We start from the raw sequence: 19,071 nt of genomic DNA on the forward strand, positions 1-19,071 counted from the left end.
AATTTGCACTAATTTGCATGTTTTTGTACTAGGTAATGAGACAGAGAATAGCACAGTGATGCCTGGGGAAACCGCTTCTTATTTCTGGACTATACTGGAAACTGATGAGCCTACAAAAAATGACCCGCTGTGTTTAACGAGAATATATCATAGTACTGTTAACATTGTGAAGGATTTGGCCTCTGGACTTCTTGGTACTCTTCTTATTTGCAAATCGATGGCATTAAATACTAGAGGACTACAGGTAAACATGTCTTAGAAGCAAACTTAATGCAAGAGTTTAGGTTCTTAAGTCCAATACTTTGTAAAGTATTAGTTTACCATGAAAAATCCTTCAAGTATCAACATCGTGTTAGGGAAGTCACTGGGTCATCTCGTAATAGCATGACAACTAGAAAAGTCTTATGGCTGTGAAATCCCATACACATGAAACTAAAAAGGTGCAAATCACACTGAGAAAGATTTGGTGATTTTCAGACCACAGCATTAAAGATTAAAGGGAACCTGTCAGGTGATTCGTGCCTCCCAAACCACGGCAGCATTTGGAGCGTCTGAAGATCTGGCGGACCATACCCAAAGACTAGATATAGTTCGAAGATCCAATCGGAGAGCGTTGCTCCGGATGGCTTTACCCTGCCCCGCCCTAGTTGATTGACAGGTCTCTTCCCTGGAATCTAGTACCCATAACCTATGATATTATATTATACAAGGAAGGCATCCAGGCCTCCTTGTACTTCTATAGAACATACTGATCCTTGTATAGAATCATAGAATCGTAGAGTAGGAAGGGACCTCCTGGGCCATCTGGTCCAACCCCCTGCTCAAAGCAGGATTCGCTAAATCATCCCAGTCAGATGTCTGTCCAACCTCTGTTTGAAGACTTCCATTGAAGGAGAACTCACCACTTCTCGTGGCAGCCTGTTCCACTCATTGATCACTCTAACTGTCAAAAAGTTTTTTCTAATATCTAATCTGTGTCTCCTCCCATTCAGTAGAAATTAAACTACCTCCAGATCAAAAAAGTGTGATAGAAACACTAATTAATAAAAATACAAATTTTATTTCAACAACATATAGACATTTAATAAAACAAGATGCCTCATACCATAGAAAAATCAGAGTTTAGCATATGTACAAGTTAGGAAACATAGGATAAATAAATTACATTTTTTTGTAAATATATATCTGTCAGAATTTTGTATATATAATGATGATAATAGGAATATTTCCTTTTAGCGCTCAAAAAGATTGTTATGAAATAAACAACCCTATGGTCTCATAAGATATAATTTGCATGACACAGAATAATTAAAATGGTGTTTTAATACAAAAGTGTAATATTGCAAAAGAACCACAGGGTCCCACAGGCTGCATTTGCATATCTTTGCACATTATTGAAAGGCGCACTATTCAGCTGCAATTGCTAACAAAGATTACCAGAGAAAAAAATATCCTCCTTTTATTTTGCATGTGTGCTCATTAGAAAAAAATCCTTATTTAGCGCTCCTTTTTTTAATTATATTGCAACATGCCACATAGCCTCATAACTTATAATTTGCATAACATGCACTAAAAATTAGCGCTCCAATACAAAAACATGATATTGCAGTAAACCGCATAGCTCAATGAAGTGCATGTGGGTCGCCCCTCACACCCAGGGGAGTGGGGTACTCGGTACCGGGCCGGTGTCAGGGGGAATGTGTGTCACAGCAGTGGTGACCCGGTCCGTGGCCCTGGGCGCCCAATATCAATGGCGGTGATGTTAATGGTGTTAAAGTTTATTTGAATAGTTCGTGACGCCACCTGTGGTGCTCGGCAAGTGTGATGTTAGGCCGACGCTGCGGGCAGATCCTCTGCTACTGATGGTATGCGCAGCTTAGATGGTAAAGCTCCCCACAGGCGGAGCTGTAGTCCCAGGGCAGTTTCAGGTTTGGAGCCGTCAGCCATGGCGCCGGGGGTTTGCACTTCCCCGCGCTCCGCAGGCCTCCTTCCCTCACTCTCCAAAATGGCGTTCTGGTGTTCTTCTTCTTGCTCCGCCCTTCTGCTCGCCACTGGCTTCCTCTGCCCCTCCTTCCGGGGGCGGCGTCTTCTCCCAGCGCCTCCATACCAAGCCAGTATACAAACCCCTCGGGGGGTGGGCCATGCATCTGTCACATAGTAATTCAGGCAGGGAAGGCCCAAGACTCTTCGTGGTCTTTTCTTAGGACCTCCCATCTCTTCACGCCCTTCTTCTCCGTGCCAGGGGCCATTTTTGAGATTCATGTCACAGTCTATTAAATTTGGTCTTTAGCACATTTTCAAAAGTTGTAAATCCAAGGCACACAGAACCCGACGGCATCGGGTCTCGTCATCCTGTTCGTGATGACAAAATTGGGTTGCCCCTCACACCCAGGGCAGTGGGGTACTCGGTACCGGGCCGGTGTCAGGGGGAATGTGTGTCACAGCAGCGGACCCGGTCCGTGGCCCTGGGCGCCCAATATCAATGGCGGTGATGTTAATGGTGTTAAAGTTTATTTGAATAGTTCGTGACACCACCCGTGGTGCTCGGCAAGTGTGATGTTAGGCCGACGCTGCGGGCAGATCCTCTGCTACTGATGGTATGCGCAGCTTAGATGGTAAAGCTCCCCACAGTTGGAGCTGTAGTCCCAGGGCAGTGTAGATGAAGCAATGGTGGGGAGGCGTAGAGGATGTAGGTACAGGTACTCAGGTGTAACGGTGCGGAATAAGTGGAGGACACCAGGGTGTGCGGTTCCAAGGCTTTACTCACTGTTTGCAGTTCACACACACGCCTGCCTCCGTACTGTGCTCTCCAGGCCAGGGCTCCAGCCAACCTCCAGGCCAGATAGGATTCTCCCTTCCACCCTCCGCCAACATGTACCTTCCTGAACGACTCCTCCAATGCGCCTTTAGATGCGAAGCACTCCAGTACTTAATTACCCTGGAATGCCTCTCTCTAGGTGTTCCTAGTCTCTACTTGTATGACAGACAGCTGTAGCCTGTTTCGGGGACTCCTCTCTGCGTCCCGGCTCACTATTCAAGTGCTGTTGTGCCCCAAGTCTATGATGGGAGCAAGGCATTAGTGGCTCACTACTCCTCCGGTGTCTGTTTGCAGGACATAAAGATCCAATCCACCTCGGGGACCGGGCCCCGGCCTTTGCGCTCTGGACTGGAAGGGTTCTCTATCTTTCTTCAACCAGCTTCCCACTGTCCTTCTATTCTCCTTCGTTCCGATCTGTTCTCTCTCTCTTACGGAAGGTTAGGTTATCAATCTTATCAGTCTCTTTCTCTGTCTTTCTCGTGCCAGCAGCCCAGATCACTGGGACCTGCTGCAGCACGTCTTTCAGACACCCATCTTCTCTCTTCTCTCTCTCTAACCAACTCCCCCTAATCCTACACCTTCCCTCTCTTTTATATCTAACTCCACCCGCCTCCCAGCACATCTCGTGTTACGAAGCAGGGTTCCACGAGGGGTGCTCTGCTAACCCCCAGCCTGAAGCTGTTAGGTGGCCCCACTGAACTATCCTGTGTGTGGGATGCAGGTGTTGGAATGTGAAAGGGAGTTCCCACCCTACCTGGATGGTGGGGCACCACACCTTAGGAGAAGGTGCAGTACCTCTGTGGCGACTGAAGCCTCAGGGGCGCCACACATGCCTTTCACATGGGCAAACGAGCGCACTTAGACGGCTGTAAATACTGCCGTGTGCTTCACATAATACTGAACCATATCGCAGCTCACCAAAAGATATATGGAAAACATTTTTTTATCTCATAAAATACAAATTACCTGTTCCCAACTTATAGCACGTGTAAATGCCAAGTGGCCTGCTTAAACTCCTGAACCCCGACGCGCGTTTTGCTGTCAATGCTTCCTCCAGGGGGTGTGTCTATGTGATGGACCAACACCATACTTGTATAATCCAATGACCAATCATGATCTCTTTCCTGGAATCTAGAACCCATAACCCATGATATTATATTATACAAGAAAGGCATCCAGGCCTCCTTGTAATTCTGTAGTGAATAAACCAGTAAATAATCTGTGATTATGATTAAACCTTCTTTCCTCCAGACATATAAGATGCCCCCTTGTCAATGTCACAGGTCTACATGTAAAAATCTCAATAGAAAGATCTCTGCACGGCCTCTTTAGTCTATCTCATTATTTTATTTGCCTTGTTAGCAGCTGCCTGACACTGGTCACTAAAGTGGAGTTTGCCGTCCACCCATACAAGTTTCATTTTCAGTGATATTTTTACCCAGTGTTTTACCATTTACTACATTGTTAAATATTTCATTTTTTTCTGCCCAATCAATTGCAAAACCTTACATTTATCTACATTAGACTTCAATTACCATTTTTCAGTCCAAGCCTCCAGCTTATATAAATGCCTCTTTACTGATTACCCTGCAGAGTTTAGTATCATCTGCACATATTATAATTCTACAAAATCGTTAATAATAAAAGCATAAATTCCAATACATTGAATTGCTAATCTTCCAGTGGTTCAGCCTGTAATAGCTCAACTCTAGTGATGGACGCAAGTGTTCGTTACACGATTATGTCAAGGGTGCTCGGAGTATTGTGGGTGCTCGAGTGACATGTTCGAGTCCCCGCGGCCACATGTTTCGAGGCTGTTAGACAGCCACAAAATATGCATGGATTCCCTGTGTTTGTCAGGAAATCCCTGCATGTTTTATGGCTGTCTATCAGCTGTGAAACATGCAGCCGCAGGGACACAAACATGTCGCTCAAGCACCCGTGATACTCTGTGCATTCCTGAGCAAACTCGTGTAACAAGCCTTTGTGCTCATTATTACTCAGCTTCTGTAATGCTGCAGAAGTTAGGCTCCATTTCATCATTGCTTTTGCACCTGTTCCTTGCCTAGTTTCGTGTGTACTGTTCATTATTCTGTTTGCACCGTTTTTTTAAGTCTATTTTATATGTGCTCGCCTGTTTTTTCTGTTTTCTGCGATCTTGATGGAGTTTAAGTGATTCTAGATGTTTTCACCCAATTCATCAATTTTGACTTTTTAAAAAGTCAAAACATTAGGCACAACTTCACTCCAGTTCCCCATGATGTATTTTGGAGTACATCCAAATTTTGATTGTATACTAAAAAAGTCCAATATAAATAATGTAACCTCACGGGCATAGAAGAAACAACAATCTACGGAAAGCAGAATAACTTAGTGGGATGAAGAGGCATAAACATAGATAATATAAAATATAATATTTTATTACAAATTATTAAAATTCTTAAAATTAAGCAAAGGGTTTTCAAAATAAGTAGCAAGGTGTAATAAAGTAAGGGCCAAAATGAAAATAAATACTATTAATGGAGTAGGTGTTATAAAAATATGTGCTAAACTATGGAACAAACTGCTTGTAAAAGTGCATTATTTAAGGAAGCTCACAGGACTAATGAAACATATGCCCCCATTGGAAGAAGCCTGTAAGGCGAAACCACTCACTTTGCACTTTTACCAGCAGTTTGCTCCATAGTTTAGCACATATTTTTATAACACCCATTGAATTAATAGTATTTATTTTCATTTTGGCCCTTACATTGTTGCCCATTTACAGCTACAGTTTGTATACACCTTGATACGTATTTTGAAAACCCTTTGCTTAATTTTAACACGAATTTTAATAATTTCTAATAAAATATATTTGTATATTTTCTATGTTTCTGCCTCTTCATCCCACTAAGTTGTTCTACTTACCATAGATTGTTGTTTATTCAAATCTTGATGCATATTTTGGTGACTTTTTGGCACCAAAGTGTGAATTTTGGCGCCAAAAAGTTGGAAAAGCAACACAAAGCAGAAAAAAAGCTCATTTTTGACTCTGCACCAAATTCATGAACCACGTGCGTCATGTTGATGGATTTGGTGCCAAATACAGCAACTCCACAAGACAAAGAGAAAGTAACTTAAAAAATAGCGCAAATGATCAATCAGGGCCATAGTTTTAACTGTATCAGATCACTATAAAAATATCAATTTTCAGAGCAAACTCTGGGACCAGCAAGGCATGTAACTTTCCCTGACTTCTCCAGAATTCATAGAAATTATTTGCTGTTTTCCTAGGAAAAAGCCGATGAAGAACAAGTTGCAATGTTTACTGTATTTGATGAGAATAAAAGTTGGTACTATGAGCAAAACAAACCAAAGGCCTGCAACAAAGTGCTCAGCAAAGACTCGAAGAGCCTGTACAATTCCTACGTCATTCAAAGTAAGTCAGACGTCTCTCCTTTTCATCTCTGTAACACAGGCAATCAAATAGAAAGCGAAACAGATGTCCGTATCTCTGATGATCACTAATGATCAAAGCTGACAGGAAACATTCTCTAAGGCCCCTTCACGCGTCCGATTGAAAAACGTACACATAAGAATATTTACTATCCGTGTGGTTTTCTGTTGTCCATCTGTGTACCATTTGTGTGTACATGTCTACCATGCATGTGACATCCATGTGACATCCATGTGACACGTATTGAAATGAAATGCATTCAAGAAATTCTTGTTTTTTATGTGTTAAAGATGTGCAAAGATATTAGACAGATAAATGCATGATGGATAGCTAGATAGATAGATTGCTGTATGGGCAACTAGCCAGATGGGCTAATAAATAGCACTTTGACTGGAACTCTTTTGGTGTGCTGCTTTCATCTTGAGGACTAGATAGATAAATAGAAATGGGATAGATAGATAGTTAGATAGATATGGGATAGATAAATATTAGATAGATAGATAGATAGATAGATAGATAGATAGATAGATAGATTGCACTGGTGCGTTGGCAATCAGGGTAATAGTGCTTGGGGTTGATGTCACCTGTGTAAAGTCCAAAAACACAGCTGACATCAAGCCCTGGTGCTGATTCTAGTAATGGAGAGGTGTCTATCAGAAGTACCCATTACTAACCCAGGAAGAAAAAAGAAACACACACAAAAAATACTTTATTGAAATGAACACTCCCCAACACTTTCCCTGGTTTACCACTTTATTAAAAAAAATCCCATGGTAGTCCGGTGTAGTCCACCAAATCCGACATAATCCAGAAAATGGCAACCTAAAAAGAATATACATGCAAAACGCAGAGAAATAAAACCAAGACACTTTCCCTCATTCACCACTTTTTTGTTTGTGTGTTTCCACGCAGGCCATAGTCCACCAAATCCGACGTAGTCCAATCGAATCCAACAAAGTCCAGCGAAGCCACTGTACAAAGCCTATGGAGTCTCATTCTGACTCTCCATAGGCTTTGCAGACAGCCACTTGCGAGTCACACTGTTCTGTGCGAGACCTGCCGAGTCTGAAGAGCAGTGACGTCATCAATATTGCCGGGTAACGCTGCCCTCTGTGTGACCCTGCGACTCTGATGAGTAGTAAAATTACTGACGTTACCACTCTTCAGAGTCATCTGTTCTTGAACAGCGCAACGTTACCTGGAAGTGGCTGCTTACAAAGCCTATTGAGCATCAGAAAAAGGCTCCGCGGATTCGTTGGACTATGTCAGATCTGCGTGGGAACGTCTTTTTTAATGAAGTGGTGAATAAGGGAAAGTGTTTTTGTCCTATTTCTCTGTGTTTTGTGTGTATTGTAGGCAGCGGTGTCCACGCTGTGCTGTGATGAGGCAGTGACCCAAGCAAAGTCAAAACAAAACGTGTTTAATGTCCAACAAAACTCACACAGTGCACAGCCGGGAAAACACACAGTGTATCCTCCGGATCACAGCCGGGAAAATAAAAAGACAGTCCGGGGCTAGTTGCCGTGAGCGACCGCACCGCCATGTATGCAGGGGGTGCCAGACCTTTTGGCTCCGCTTGACCCTGTGTTGCCTCACACAGGGAGTGCTCTGCAGACCACCTGCTCTGTCTGCTTGCAAGACCAAAACTGACACACCCAAACTCTTCCTGCAGGGTTTTTTTTTCCTTCACTCCAATCTGTGGCCATAGGCCACTTATAAGATTTGGGCTGGAGGTAACGGACCGGACCCCACTACCTTCCTGCAGTCCGTTTAAAAAATAAAAGCCCATACTGGGTTTTCCTGAACAAGCTCCTTGGTCAAAATAACTTGACCAGGTTCAGACTTACTTTTATTCCGCCTTGTGAGTCACAGGCACGCTGCTGTGACCACAAGGCACTCCAGCGGCTCTAATATGCTTCTGAGCACATCCTGGGGGACACATAGCGACTCTCACATGTGACACTGATCACTGCCTCACAGTATGTTCTTTTCAGGTTTCCATTTGCTGGACTACTTCAGATTTGGTAGACTACATCGAACCTGTGTAGGATTTTTTTTTTTACTAACGTGGTGAACCAGGGAAAGTGTTGGGAGTTTTTATTTCAATAAAGTATTTATTTGTGTGGGTTTCCTTATTTTTTCCTGGGTTAGTAATGGGGGTGTCTGATAGACACCTCTCTATTACTATCACCAGGGCTTGATGTCAGCTGTGATTTTGGAGAATTCACAACCCCAAGCACCATTACACTGATTCCAAACATACCAGGGCGTCTTGGAGAGCCAAGGCCAAGTGGCAGAATTGGAGCATCTAAGATGATGGGTCCTAAGGTAATGTATCGAAACATTTCCCGTCGTAAACTCCCCTGCCTTCGATCCAGTGGTGATAGTCTGTCTGAGACAACGGCTTTGGCACCCTCAGCAGTATAATAATAATTTTATTTATATAGCACCAGCATATTCCACAGCACTTTACAATTAAGTGGGGACATGTACAGACAATATGGACATCACAAAGTAACACATTTCAACAGTTACAGGAGGAGTGAGGGCCGTGCTAGCAAGCTTACAATCTATAAGGAAATAGGGGGACACAATAAGTAAAAAAATGCCTTTCATGTATGGTCCAGACATCATTATAATAAATAGGGCATTTCAAATAAGCTGCATGATCCGGTCATCAGACAGGATCCGTCTAAGTACAGTTACCAAGTGCTATTGTGTGCACTGAGGATTTGGACACAGATAAATAGGAGGGACCAGATTCTGAGAAACATTTTGAAAGAGGGAACAGGAGAGAGTTAGGTTAGTAGTGAAGTGAGGTGATAGAGGTGATAGATTTGTCTAAATAGATGTGTTTTTAAAGCACACTTAAAAATGTGGGGGCTAAGTATTAGTTGGATTGTCCTAGGTAGTTCTAGAAAACTGGCGCAGTACGAGAGAAGTCTTGGAGACAGAGTTAGGAGGTTCGGATTATGGAGAATGTTAGTCTTAGGTCAGTTGCAGAGCGGAGATCACGGGTAGGGTAATAGACAGATGAGAGGGGAGATGTAGGGTGGTGCAGAACTGTGACAAGCTTTGTAGGTAAGAGATATAAGTTAATATTGTATTCTGTAGCAAATGGGCAACCAGCGCAATGACTGGCACAAGGTGGAGGTATCGGTGAAGCAGCTGGACAGTATTGGAGAGGAGACAGCTTGGCTAGAGGGAGACCTAGCAGTAAAGAGTTGCAGTAATCCAATCAAAAGTGATGAAGAGCGACAGGAGTTTTTGCAGTTTCAAAAATGAGAAAAGGTCAGATTCTGGAGATGTTTTTAAGATGCAGGTGACATCTGCGAATGAGTGACTGGATATAGGGAATAAAGGAAGGTTCTCTGTCAAATATGACCCAAGACTGCGAGCGTGCTACTTGGGATCAATGGTTGAATCACCCAAGGCAATTCCAATATCGGATATAAGTCGAAACTCTTAAGAAACATAAGAAACACAGACAGTTCAGTTTTGGAAATATTCAGACAGTGGACAGACAATCCCTGGTATTTTGTATTAAGGTAGGGTTAATGTCAGCAGTATGGATAGGTACAGGAGAAAAGGTGTTCTTCCTCCAGTAGATGCTATATCAAAACAAAAGAATCTAAAAATGTAACATTTATTAGGATAGACATTAAAAACTGGGAAAAATTATAATCAAGACAGTAGACATCCAGATGTCTGGTCTATTCGTTTCAAGCAAAAATGCTGTTAGTGATGATCATGACATTCTGGATTCTTACTGTCATGATTTTAATTTTTCCTAATTTTTAAAGTTTATCCTAATAAATGTGAATTTTTTTCGTTATTTTTATTTTGATATAGTGTCTGCTGGATGAACACCCTTTTCTCTTGCATATTCAACCCAGAAACCATCCTGGAGTTATCTGTGCACCGTACCCTATCTGGCATTCCTCCTTCACTGTGGTTTTTCCTTTTTACCCTTCCACACATTATTTTGACTATGGACAGGGGCCTTTGTGCACCTTTTGGACTGATATTCTGTGATCTGAATCAGCTTACTTCCTGACCATTCTTCTATTTAACCCCCAGACATCCTGCAGGTTTGACACTTAGGGCCCCCTTTACACGCTTCAATGTCCCAGCGATCCCACCAACGATCTGACGTGGATGGGATCGCTGGGACATAGTTAGCTGATCGCTGGTGAGCTGTCACATAGACAGACTCACCAGCGATCAGGATCAGCGAGCAAACTGGTATCCAGGGTGACCAGCGGGTAACTAAGCCGCGCGGCACTTAGATACCCACTGTTTACTCTGGATACCAGCTCCCAGCGTCGCTGATCGTTGGTCTCTCGCTGTCACACGCAGCGATGTGTGCTGCCCAGCGGGAGACCAATGATAGAATTATGGCCCAGACCGTTAGGCAACGATTAACGATCATCCAGCTGATCGTTGATCGTTGCTACATGTCACACGCAACGATGTCGTTTCGACACTGCTGCAACGTCACCAAACTGGTGAAATTGCAACGATATCGTTCACAATATCGTTGTGTGTAACGGGGCCCTTAGACCTCCTGCCTTATCTCTGCTTATTGTGTCTAATTGATGCCCTGATTGACACTGTCTCTTCTACTCTCCATTTTAATCCAATTTTGTCCTTGTCCCTCTATCTGGTTTCTACCGGGATCAGTATATTTAAAAAGAATCTGACTTGCAATGCAAACTGTATACATTAATAAATACATCTCTTAGATCGGATGTGCTTACTTTAAAAATCTATGCCCAACCTGCTGTATAGTCCTGATATTGAGATGAGGTCAGCTATGGAATGAAATAGCTCATGAGTCCAAGCGTATCCAGTCTTTATCACCCAGCCTGTACGACAGCTGCAGCTTGTACTGAATAGTGTGAGGTAGTTGCTACCTACTTGCCTGTTGTGCCAGCACCAATCTCTGCCTGCACAGAGCGGTCACAGACAGCTTCTGCTCTTAAGTCAGTGGCTTTTGCTGACGTCACATCACGGAACAGCAGCTTCTCTTCCACTCTGTTCTGATGAAGGGACATGGCTGCCAATGTTATGCTGATTGACAGCCAGCACCCCGCTGCCTAATTTCAAGGAGTTAGCTGTCAATCAGCATGACATGGGTAGTCACGCCTGGTCAACAGAGCAGCCTGGTACAGAAAAAGCTGCTCTGTTGACGTTGAGCAGCTATATCTCCTTAAAAAGCGATCAATAACTACTTCAAAGCCATGAACCTGTGCTTTGTGGTCAGCTTCTCTGTCCGCCAAGCCACAGCAGATACACCTTTTCTCTGGGTGCTTAGTTTCTGCTATCCTTGCTTCAGTCGTTTTAGGGTAACAGGTGTTTTCATTTACTCATTTGTCTGCCCTATCACTTTTCAGGTGAGACTTTATGTAATTTCCCCCTGCAGGTATTTCCTACTGGCATACTGCTGTTGGCTTAGCCAGTAAGTGAAAGACCAGCTAGGGTTTATCTATCTGCTGTTTATGTTCTTTACCCTGCACCTATCTTCTGTTTCTTTTTAGGAAATAGGCAACATATTCTCAGTACGCATTTAATCCTTTAGTATTTAGTGGGGTGTTTTACTCATTCTGGGATCGTTATCTATTTCAGCACACTTTCACTTTTGTAGGTAATTTGCACTCTGCTCTGCCCTCTGGTTCTTTAGGAGGAACTTGAAGCACGTGATGGCTTTTCAGGCAGCATAGGTCCGAGTTGCTATTGTCTAGTCTGTTGCTAGGGCTGTGTCAGCTGATGCATGAACCGCTAGGGACTGCAGGGTCAGGATCTCTAGTCTGTACAGGAACCGGCAAGGTCAATTGCAGTTTTTAGTGTGTTACCTATTTTACCTAGTGAGTTGCTAATATATCATAACAGGAGGTAGTCAGCAACTACCTACCTGTTAGTTTTTAGGCTCATGATAAAAAAATAGTCATGGGTTAACCTTTTAAGTATAAAATTGACAGATACAACATTGTACAATTATTTTTCATATCAGAAAAAAATATACTATTATTATACAAAGGCACAGAAATACAACACTTTTCCTGATCATTATAAAATGGGACTGCCCCATCCGAACATCTTGGTAAATGTACATGGTTATTTCATAATTTCATTGTTTTAAGGTTGATTGTAGACTTAATTCAATCAAGTTCAACCTATAACCTAACATGCTGATCCAGAGAAAGGCAAAAAATCTATGGGGCAAACACTAAGAATTTCATATTAGGGGAAAAATTCCTTCTTGACTGCACATAGAACAATCATACTCCAGTTCCCTAAATCAACGCCCCATGACAGAATCTAGTACCCATAATCTGGAATATTACATTTTTTAAGAAAGGCATCCAGACTCTTCTTGAACTTTTACAGTGAATCAACCATTACAACATCATATGGCAGAGAGTTCAATAGTCTCACTGCTCTTACAGTAAACAAAACTGCATCGGTGATTGTGATTAAACCTTCTTTCCTCCAGATGTAGAGGATCCCCCCTTGTCCCCCTCATAGGCTTACATTCCTCACAACAGGTCCAGCTTATAGAAGAAGTCCCAACAACATTTTTATTTCATAAAATGTCCTACATACTTTTGTGGTGATTTGTAAGTGTATTTCTACACTTACCACCTACGGTTTTCAGAACCGGTCCATTCCGGTCCCATGGGAGTGCTTCTCTTCTTTGCTGGCTTGCACAGTTACCATTGGGTGTGGCGTAGTTACTTCCTTCAATGTAACCATACGGTGCTTTGGAACAAGGTTCCATAGACTCACACAAAGAAAGCGACTTCCAACTCACATATAAACCCCTGTGTGAGCCATTTAGTAGGTTTCAGGTCACGTGGGCCAGAAGAGGACTGGAGCAATGCCAGAAAGATGGTGAACAGTAAGTATATGTACACAATTACGCAGAATTACAATGGTAATTAGGACAGTTTATTAAATAAAAATGTTGGGAGTTCTTGTACAATTAGCTGTATTTTTCTATATTCATTACTCCTTGCTAATCATTCATTCCTTGTTAGACTTCATTTCTTAATAGACATAATTTTATTGATCCAGTGTCTTTTTGTTGTTACAGGCATAAATGGAAACAGCTATGAAAATTCACTTCTGGGATTTTGTCATAGTCATGTTGTGCAATGGCATGTATCAAGCGTAGGGGTACAAGATGAAACCATTACACTACAGCTTAGTGGCCATATTTTCCGATACAAACTGGGAAATGGAGATATGGTGACGCTCTTTCCTATGACTGGTGAAAGTATTTCTATAGAAATGAATAATCAAGGTAATTGTGCTTTAATATCCATTAATACATCTTTATGGGCACAAAAGGACAAATATTAACCCAAAACGTAACCTTGACTCAAACAAAGAAAATGTGTGTTGATAAATATCGAGAGCTGTTCTATTGGTGTTCCATTATGTATTGTGCCTGAATGCGTCCCCGAACAGTGAAGGTTTAACCCCTTAGTGACCTGAGATATAAGAGACTAGCATTCCCATACAGGTGACAATCCAGCAGCTGTCGGCTGTACACTATAGCTGACAACTTGCTGTATCAGCCACGATCAGTGATAGTTCTGACTATAGTCGTTTAACCCCTTAAATGCTGCTGTCAATAATGACTACAGCATCTAGGTGGTTAACAGAGTGTGGGGGCTTCCTCTTTAACCCCATCGGCACTGTGAGATCTTGATTGTGTTGTCCTTATGTTTGCCATGGAAATTCATGGCCAAATAATGGCCTTAAAGTCTGCCAGCTACAGCGGCCTGTTCAGAAGTTATAAAAAATGAAGGTGGTAAAAATAAACTTCTTCATATCTGTTATGCCACTTTGCATTAACTCCTGAAAAGCACCCGAAGGGTCAATAAACTGCCTGGAAACAATTTTGAATATGTTGAGGGTTGCTGTTTTTAAAATGTTATCACTTTTGGGGGTTTCCAGTATATAGGACCCCGCAAAGCCACTTCAAAACTTAATAGGTCCTGTAGGGATTGTACTCGCTCAGGTGCAATGGGTGGCAATCAGGAGGCACGTTCCTTTTAAAGTTCACAGGGTTTATTGCTTCACAAACCCATAAAGCAGAACAGAACAAAAGAAATAGCCTTTAGCTCAGGCAAAACAAAGTACAAGTGTGCAGTACTTCAGGCTTGGTCCTGGAGCCTCAACACACACAGGAGGCTTCCTCCTCCCCACATACAACCCTGTGTTGAGCAGTAGCCTACATTATATAGGTATAACCACACCCAGGAACCTATCACCTGACTAGTCACGTGACCATGACATCACGTCAGGTCCTTAAACACATATAGAGGTACGGTGACGTCCCTTAGTACTTACGTGCACTAAAGAAAACACTCCGGGCTACATCACAGAGACAATCCATCTCTGAGACACATACCTCCCATCGACTATACGATCCTTAGCCACGCCATAGTTCCTAAAAATAAGTTTTGTAAATTTCCTTGAAAAAATGAAAAATTACTGCTACATTTTTAAACCTTTTAAAATTTAAAGTAACATTTTACAAATGGTGCTGATGTGAAGCAGACATGAGGGAAATGTTTCTTAATGTTTTTATGTGGTCTGACTATCTCGATTAAATGGATAATCATTCAAAGTTTGAAAATTGCTAATTTTTTTAAAGATTTGATATTTTTAAATAAAAGCAGAAAAATATTGACATAAATTTACCATTATCATAAAGTACAATAGGTCACAAAAAACATTCTCAAAATCACTGGGATATGTTGGAGCGTTCCAGAGTTATTACCACATAAAGTGACAGTGGTCACATTTGAAAAATTTGGCCCGGTCACAAAGGGGTTAAAGGTTTAGGCGACGCACATGTTGTTGATATACCCAGGCCTAATGACTAAGTCCAAAGGTTCCTCAGCCACATAACAGAATGGTTGTATTATAATGCAACAGTCGCTATATTTAAAGCGGTTTTCCCATGAACAAAGTACATTTCGATCAATAGATCTTTGAGTAAAAACATATTTCACAGTTGGATGTGTTAAAAAAATGTTCCTGTGCTGAGATAATGGTAATGGCTGTGTCTGACTATGCATGAACATGGTCTGATCATACTGCTCCTGGGCATGGGAGGAAGCAAAACAGAGTATACAGACATTACAGCACAGAATCATAAAGTGAGGTAAAGCATTTGCTGCATTTTTTTTAACAGGTTTTACCCCACAGATAGAATCAGCATCGCTGTATAGTATATACCAGAAATCATGGTCTCATTTGAAGTACAACAGCAGGCAAAGTTTCAAAGGGGCTCCATAATGACGAGCACGGAAGTCTTCAACTATCACGTCATGGGAGCATGGAATGATGAGCACGCATGCTGGCGCGTGTTAAATGTTGCTGTCAGAGTTTGGCAGCGGTTTTGAACAGTTTAACATTTGTGGGTGGCGCTCCACTCCACCCACGCTTGTTAGAGGCTGGTCCTGGCTGTGGGTATGGGTGGGTTCACCCTGTAAACCTGCTCCATATACCTGTTTCTGATTTGTACCATACATGTACGGCACATGTGGTGAAGGGGTTAAAATCTACAAAATACAATGGCAGGGTTTTTTTTTTCATTTTCTCAGAAACTGACCACAGAACAATACTCAACTATAAGAAAATTAAACAAATAGGGATATCCTGAAGGTCAAAAGTAGCAATTCATTTTATAAATGCGCTGCATCAGACATGGGCAAAATGCAGCCCACATGCCACATACGGCCCTCTGGCTGTTCTGGTGCATCCCACGGACCAGGACAGCCAAAGGCTTCATGCAGTGACTGTTTCGCAGCTGGTGTGCAGTCAGGGGTGGATTAAGGGTAGCCAGGGCCCCGGGCTGTTCAGACTCTGTGGGCCCCTCGGTCATGTGACACGGTCACGTGACGAGGTCGGGAAGTCACTAGTTTTCAGGACGCATACGGTGCGTCAAGGAGCGGGAAGGGGTTAAATACTGAGGTAAAAAACTCAGCAAATACACAACGTGTGCACGAGGCCTCACAAATACTGAGGTAAAAAACACAAAATACTCAGTGTGTCCATGAGGCCTTACAAATACTGAGTGAAAATCTCACCAAATACTCAGCGTGTGCACGAGGCCTTATAAATACTGAGGTAAAAACTCACCAAATACTCAGCGTGTGCACGAAGCCTTATAAATACTAAGGTAAAAACTCACCAAATACTCAGCGTGCGCACGAGGCCTTATAAATACTGAGGTAAAAACTCACCAAATACTTAGCATGTGCACGAGGCCTTACAAATACTGGAAGGCTTCCACCCAACATCTAGTCCTGACTCACCTGTACCTAACATCGAAACCAGCTAATAGTCTGCAATCACCTGCTGACCTGGACCCATGACCTGTCAGACAAGTTACTTCACATGAGTCACACAGAGGCTTCTGCTTCATGAACTTCCCCAGATAGAAGCAGCATCCGGTGTGCAGCCTGTGGCCGGATACACAGGAAGAGACGCTACTCGTCAAAGGCTGTGCCCAACATGGCAGCAGAGGGGTTAACGCCACAGATCAGTCGCCGTCACCTCACACACTGGACACGACGATGCATCTGGTGATGAACAAGCGCACATTGCGCAATGTTAGTCATGTCCCAAATGTTCAGAATGTGGAGGACCAAGGGGGGACTAAAAAGACCCCAGGATTGACACAGGAGCATGGGAAAGTGGATGGCGGTCGGAGGGGCAGGGTTTATATAGGGGTCGGAGTAAATATATATATATATACACACACACACACACACATATTCTACATGCGGGCAGTGCACACATGCTCAATCCTCTGGTTGTATAACTTTTAACTGGTCAAAACATTTATCTCAGTAGGCCAAGAAAGAAATGTGGCAGGAATAAAGTACACCTCATAGTAACTTATGTGTGAGGCAGAGGTGACAAGACCCGCCATCTCGTGCCCACCTTACTAGAGGTGCGCACTGCTCACATATAACAAAGTTGATGGAAACAGACGACTTCCACTATGATGATTGGTTACCGGCCGCCCGACCACACCCATTTCACAACTAGTCACACCCATGTCCACGACTAGAGTTGAGCGACTTTAGTCGGATCGGGTTTCATGAAACAAAATTTGTTTCAGATGAAACTGGTCCGACTAGGGCAAAAAAAGTCGGAGTTTCGTCCGAAACCCAACCCCAATGCAAGTCAATGGGAAATAAAAGTCGGCATTGAGCGGATGACATTCATCCACTCAATGCCGACTTTTATTCCCCATTGACTTGCATTCAGGTTGGGTTTCGGACGAAACTCCGACTTTTTTTGCCCTAGTCGGACCAGTTTCATCTGAAACAAATTTTGTTTCATGAAACCCGATCCGACTAAAGTCGCTCAACTCTATCCACGACCCAACCACATCCATTTAGCACTGCTGATCACACTGACTGGTACTGAGGGCACAGTGGCTGGCATTGTGGGCACAGTGGCTGGCATTGTGGGCACAGTGGCTGGTACTGTGGGCACACTGACTGGTACTGAGGAAAAGAAAGAACAGAGAGAGAGAAAGAAAGGAGAGAGAGAAAAAAGAAAGACAAACAGAGAGAAAGAAAGAACAGAGAGAAAGAAAGAGGGGAAAGAAAGAGAAAAGAGAGAGAAAGAACAGAGGGGCAAAGAAAGAGGGGAGAGAAAAAAAAGAACAGAGAGAGAGAAATAGAAAAAGGGAAATAAAGAACAGAGAGGGAGAGAGAAAGATAGAGGGGAAAGAAAGAATAGAGAGAAAGAAAGAGGGGAAAGAAAGAATAGAGAGAAAGAAAGAACAGGGAGAAAGAGGGGAAAGAAAGAGAACAGAGAGAGAAAAAGAAAGAACAGAGAGAAAGAAAGGAAGAAGAGAGAGAGCGAAAGAAAGATTAGAGAGAGAGAAAGAAAGAGGGGAAAGAAAGAAATAACAGAGCAAAAGAAAGAACAGAGAAAGAGAAAGAAAGAGGGGAAGAAAGAAAGAACAGAGACAGAAAGAAAGACAGAACAGAGAGAGAGAAAGAAACAGAGAGAAAGAAAGAAAGATTCTATAAAAATACTATAGCAGCCCGGCTCCCATTGTAGTGCCCACCTGAGCCTCCCGATGCAGGACATATCATGATCCGCTCACATGGCCAACATCCCCAAGTCCAAGGCGATCCCGCTGTCCGCGCTGTCGGAGGAGGACATGGTGATGATCTGAAGCATTCCCTGAAGTGCCTCCATGTTTCCGTCACAATCTCCTCCCGAAATGGAACTTCACGTGTGAGTTTTCAAGTGCTCTTCGGAGCTCCGCCGTGTACTCCTGTGTCCGCGGGAAAAGTAAGCTCCTGGTCGGGGCAGTGGGGCCGTCTCTCAAAATCTTGGACGGTTGGGAGGTATGAATACTCCCCATCATACACCTTGTACGCGCATGGCTCCGCACACCTCATATACAAACACGGTTCCGCTTTGTATACAGCTCGCACACCCACGGCTCCACTCAGTACACACATGGCTCTGCTCCGTAAATCTCGTACACATGTGGCTCTGCTCCGTACACCTTGTACACACGCGGCCACGCTCTGTAAACCTTGTACACATGTGGCTTTGCTCCATACGCCTTGTACACACGCAGCTTCGCTCCGTACACTTTGTACACACAGGGCTCCGCTCCGTACACCTCGTACACACACGCGACTCTGCTCCGTACACCTCGTACACACGTGCGGCTCCGTTCCGTACACCTTGTACACGCGTGGCTCTGCTCTGTACACCTCGCACATGGGGACACACTCTGTAAACCTTGTACACATGC

The 19,071-nt window shown here is 43.2% G+C and overlaps 1 protein-coding gene across 1 annotated transcript in view; it reads left to right on the forward strand.

Moving 5' to 3' along the window:
• F5 (coagulation factor V) overlaps positions 1-19,071 on the forward strand; it is a 114,619-nt gene that overhangs the window by 61,683 nt on the left and 33,865 nt on the right. The window contains exons 10-12 of the mRNA XM_073563806.1: positions 33-244; positions 6,092-6,236; positions 13,351-13,560. Coding sequence (XP_073419907.1) covers positions 33-244; positions 6,092-6,236; positions 13,351-13,560 — 567 coding nt within the window. The remainder of the gene's footprint in view (positions 1-32; positions 245-6,091; positions 6,237-13,350; positions 13,561-19,071) is intronic.

Source organism: Dendrobates tinctorius, unplaced genomic scaffold (assembly GCF_039654945.1).
Source record: "Dendrobates tinctorius isolate UK_male_01 unplaced genomic scaffold, ASM3965494v1 ptg000398l, whole genome shotgun sequence".
In the NCBI taxonomy this organism is placed as follows: Eukaryota; Metazoa; Chordata; class Amphibia; order Anura; family Dendrobatidae; genus Dendrobates; species Dendrobates tinctorius.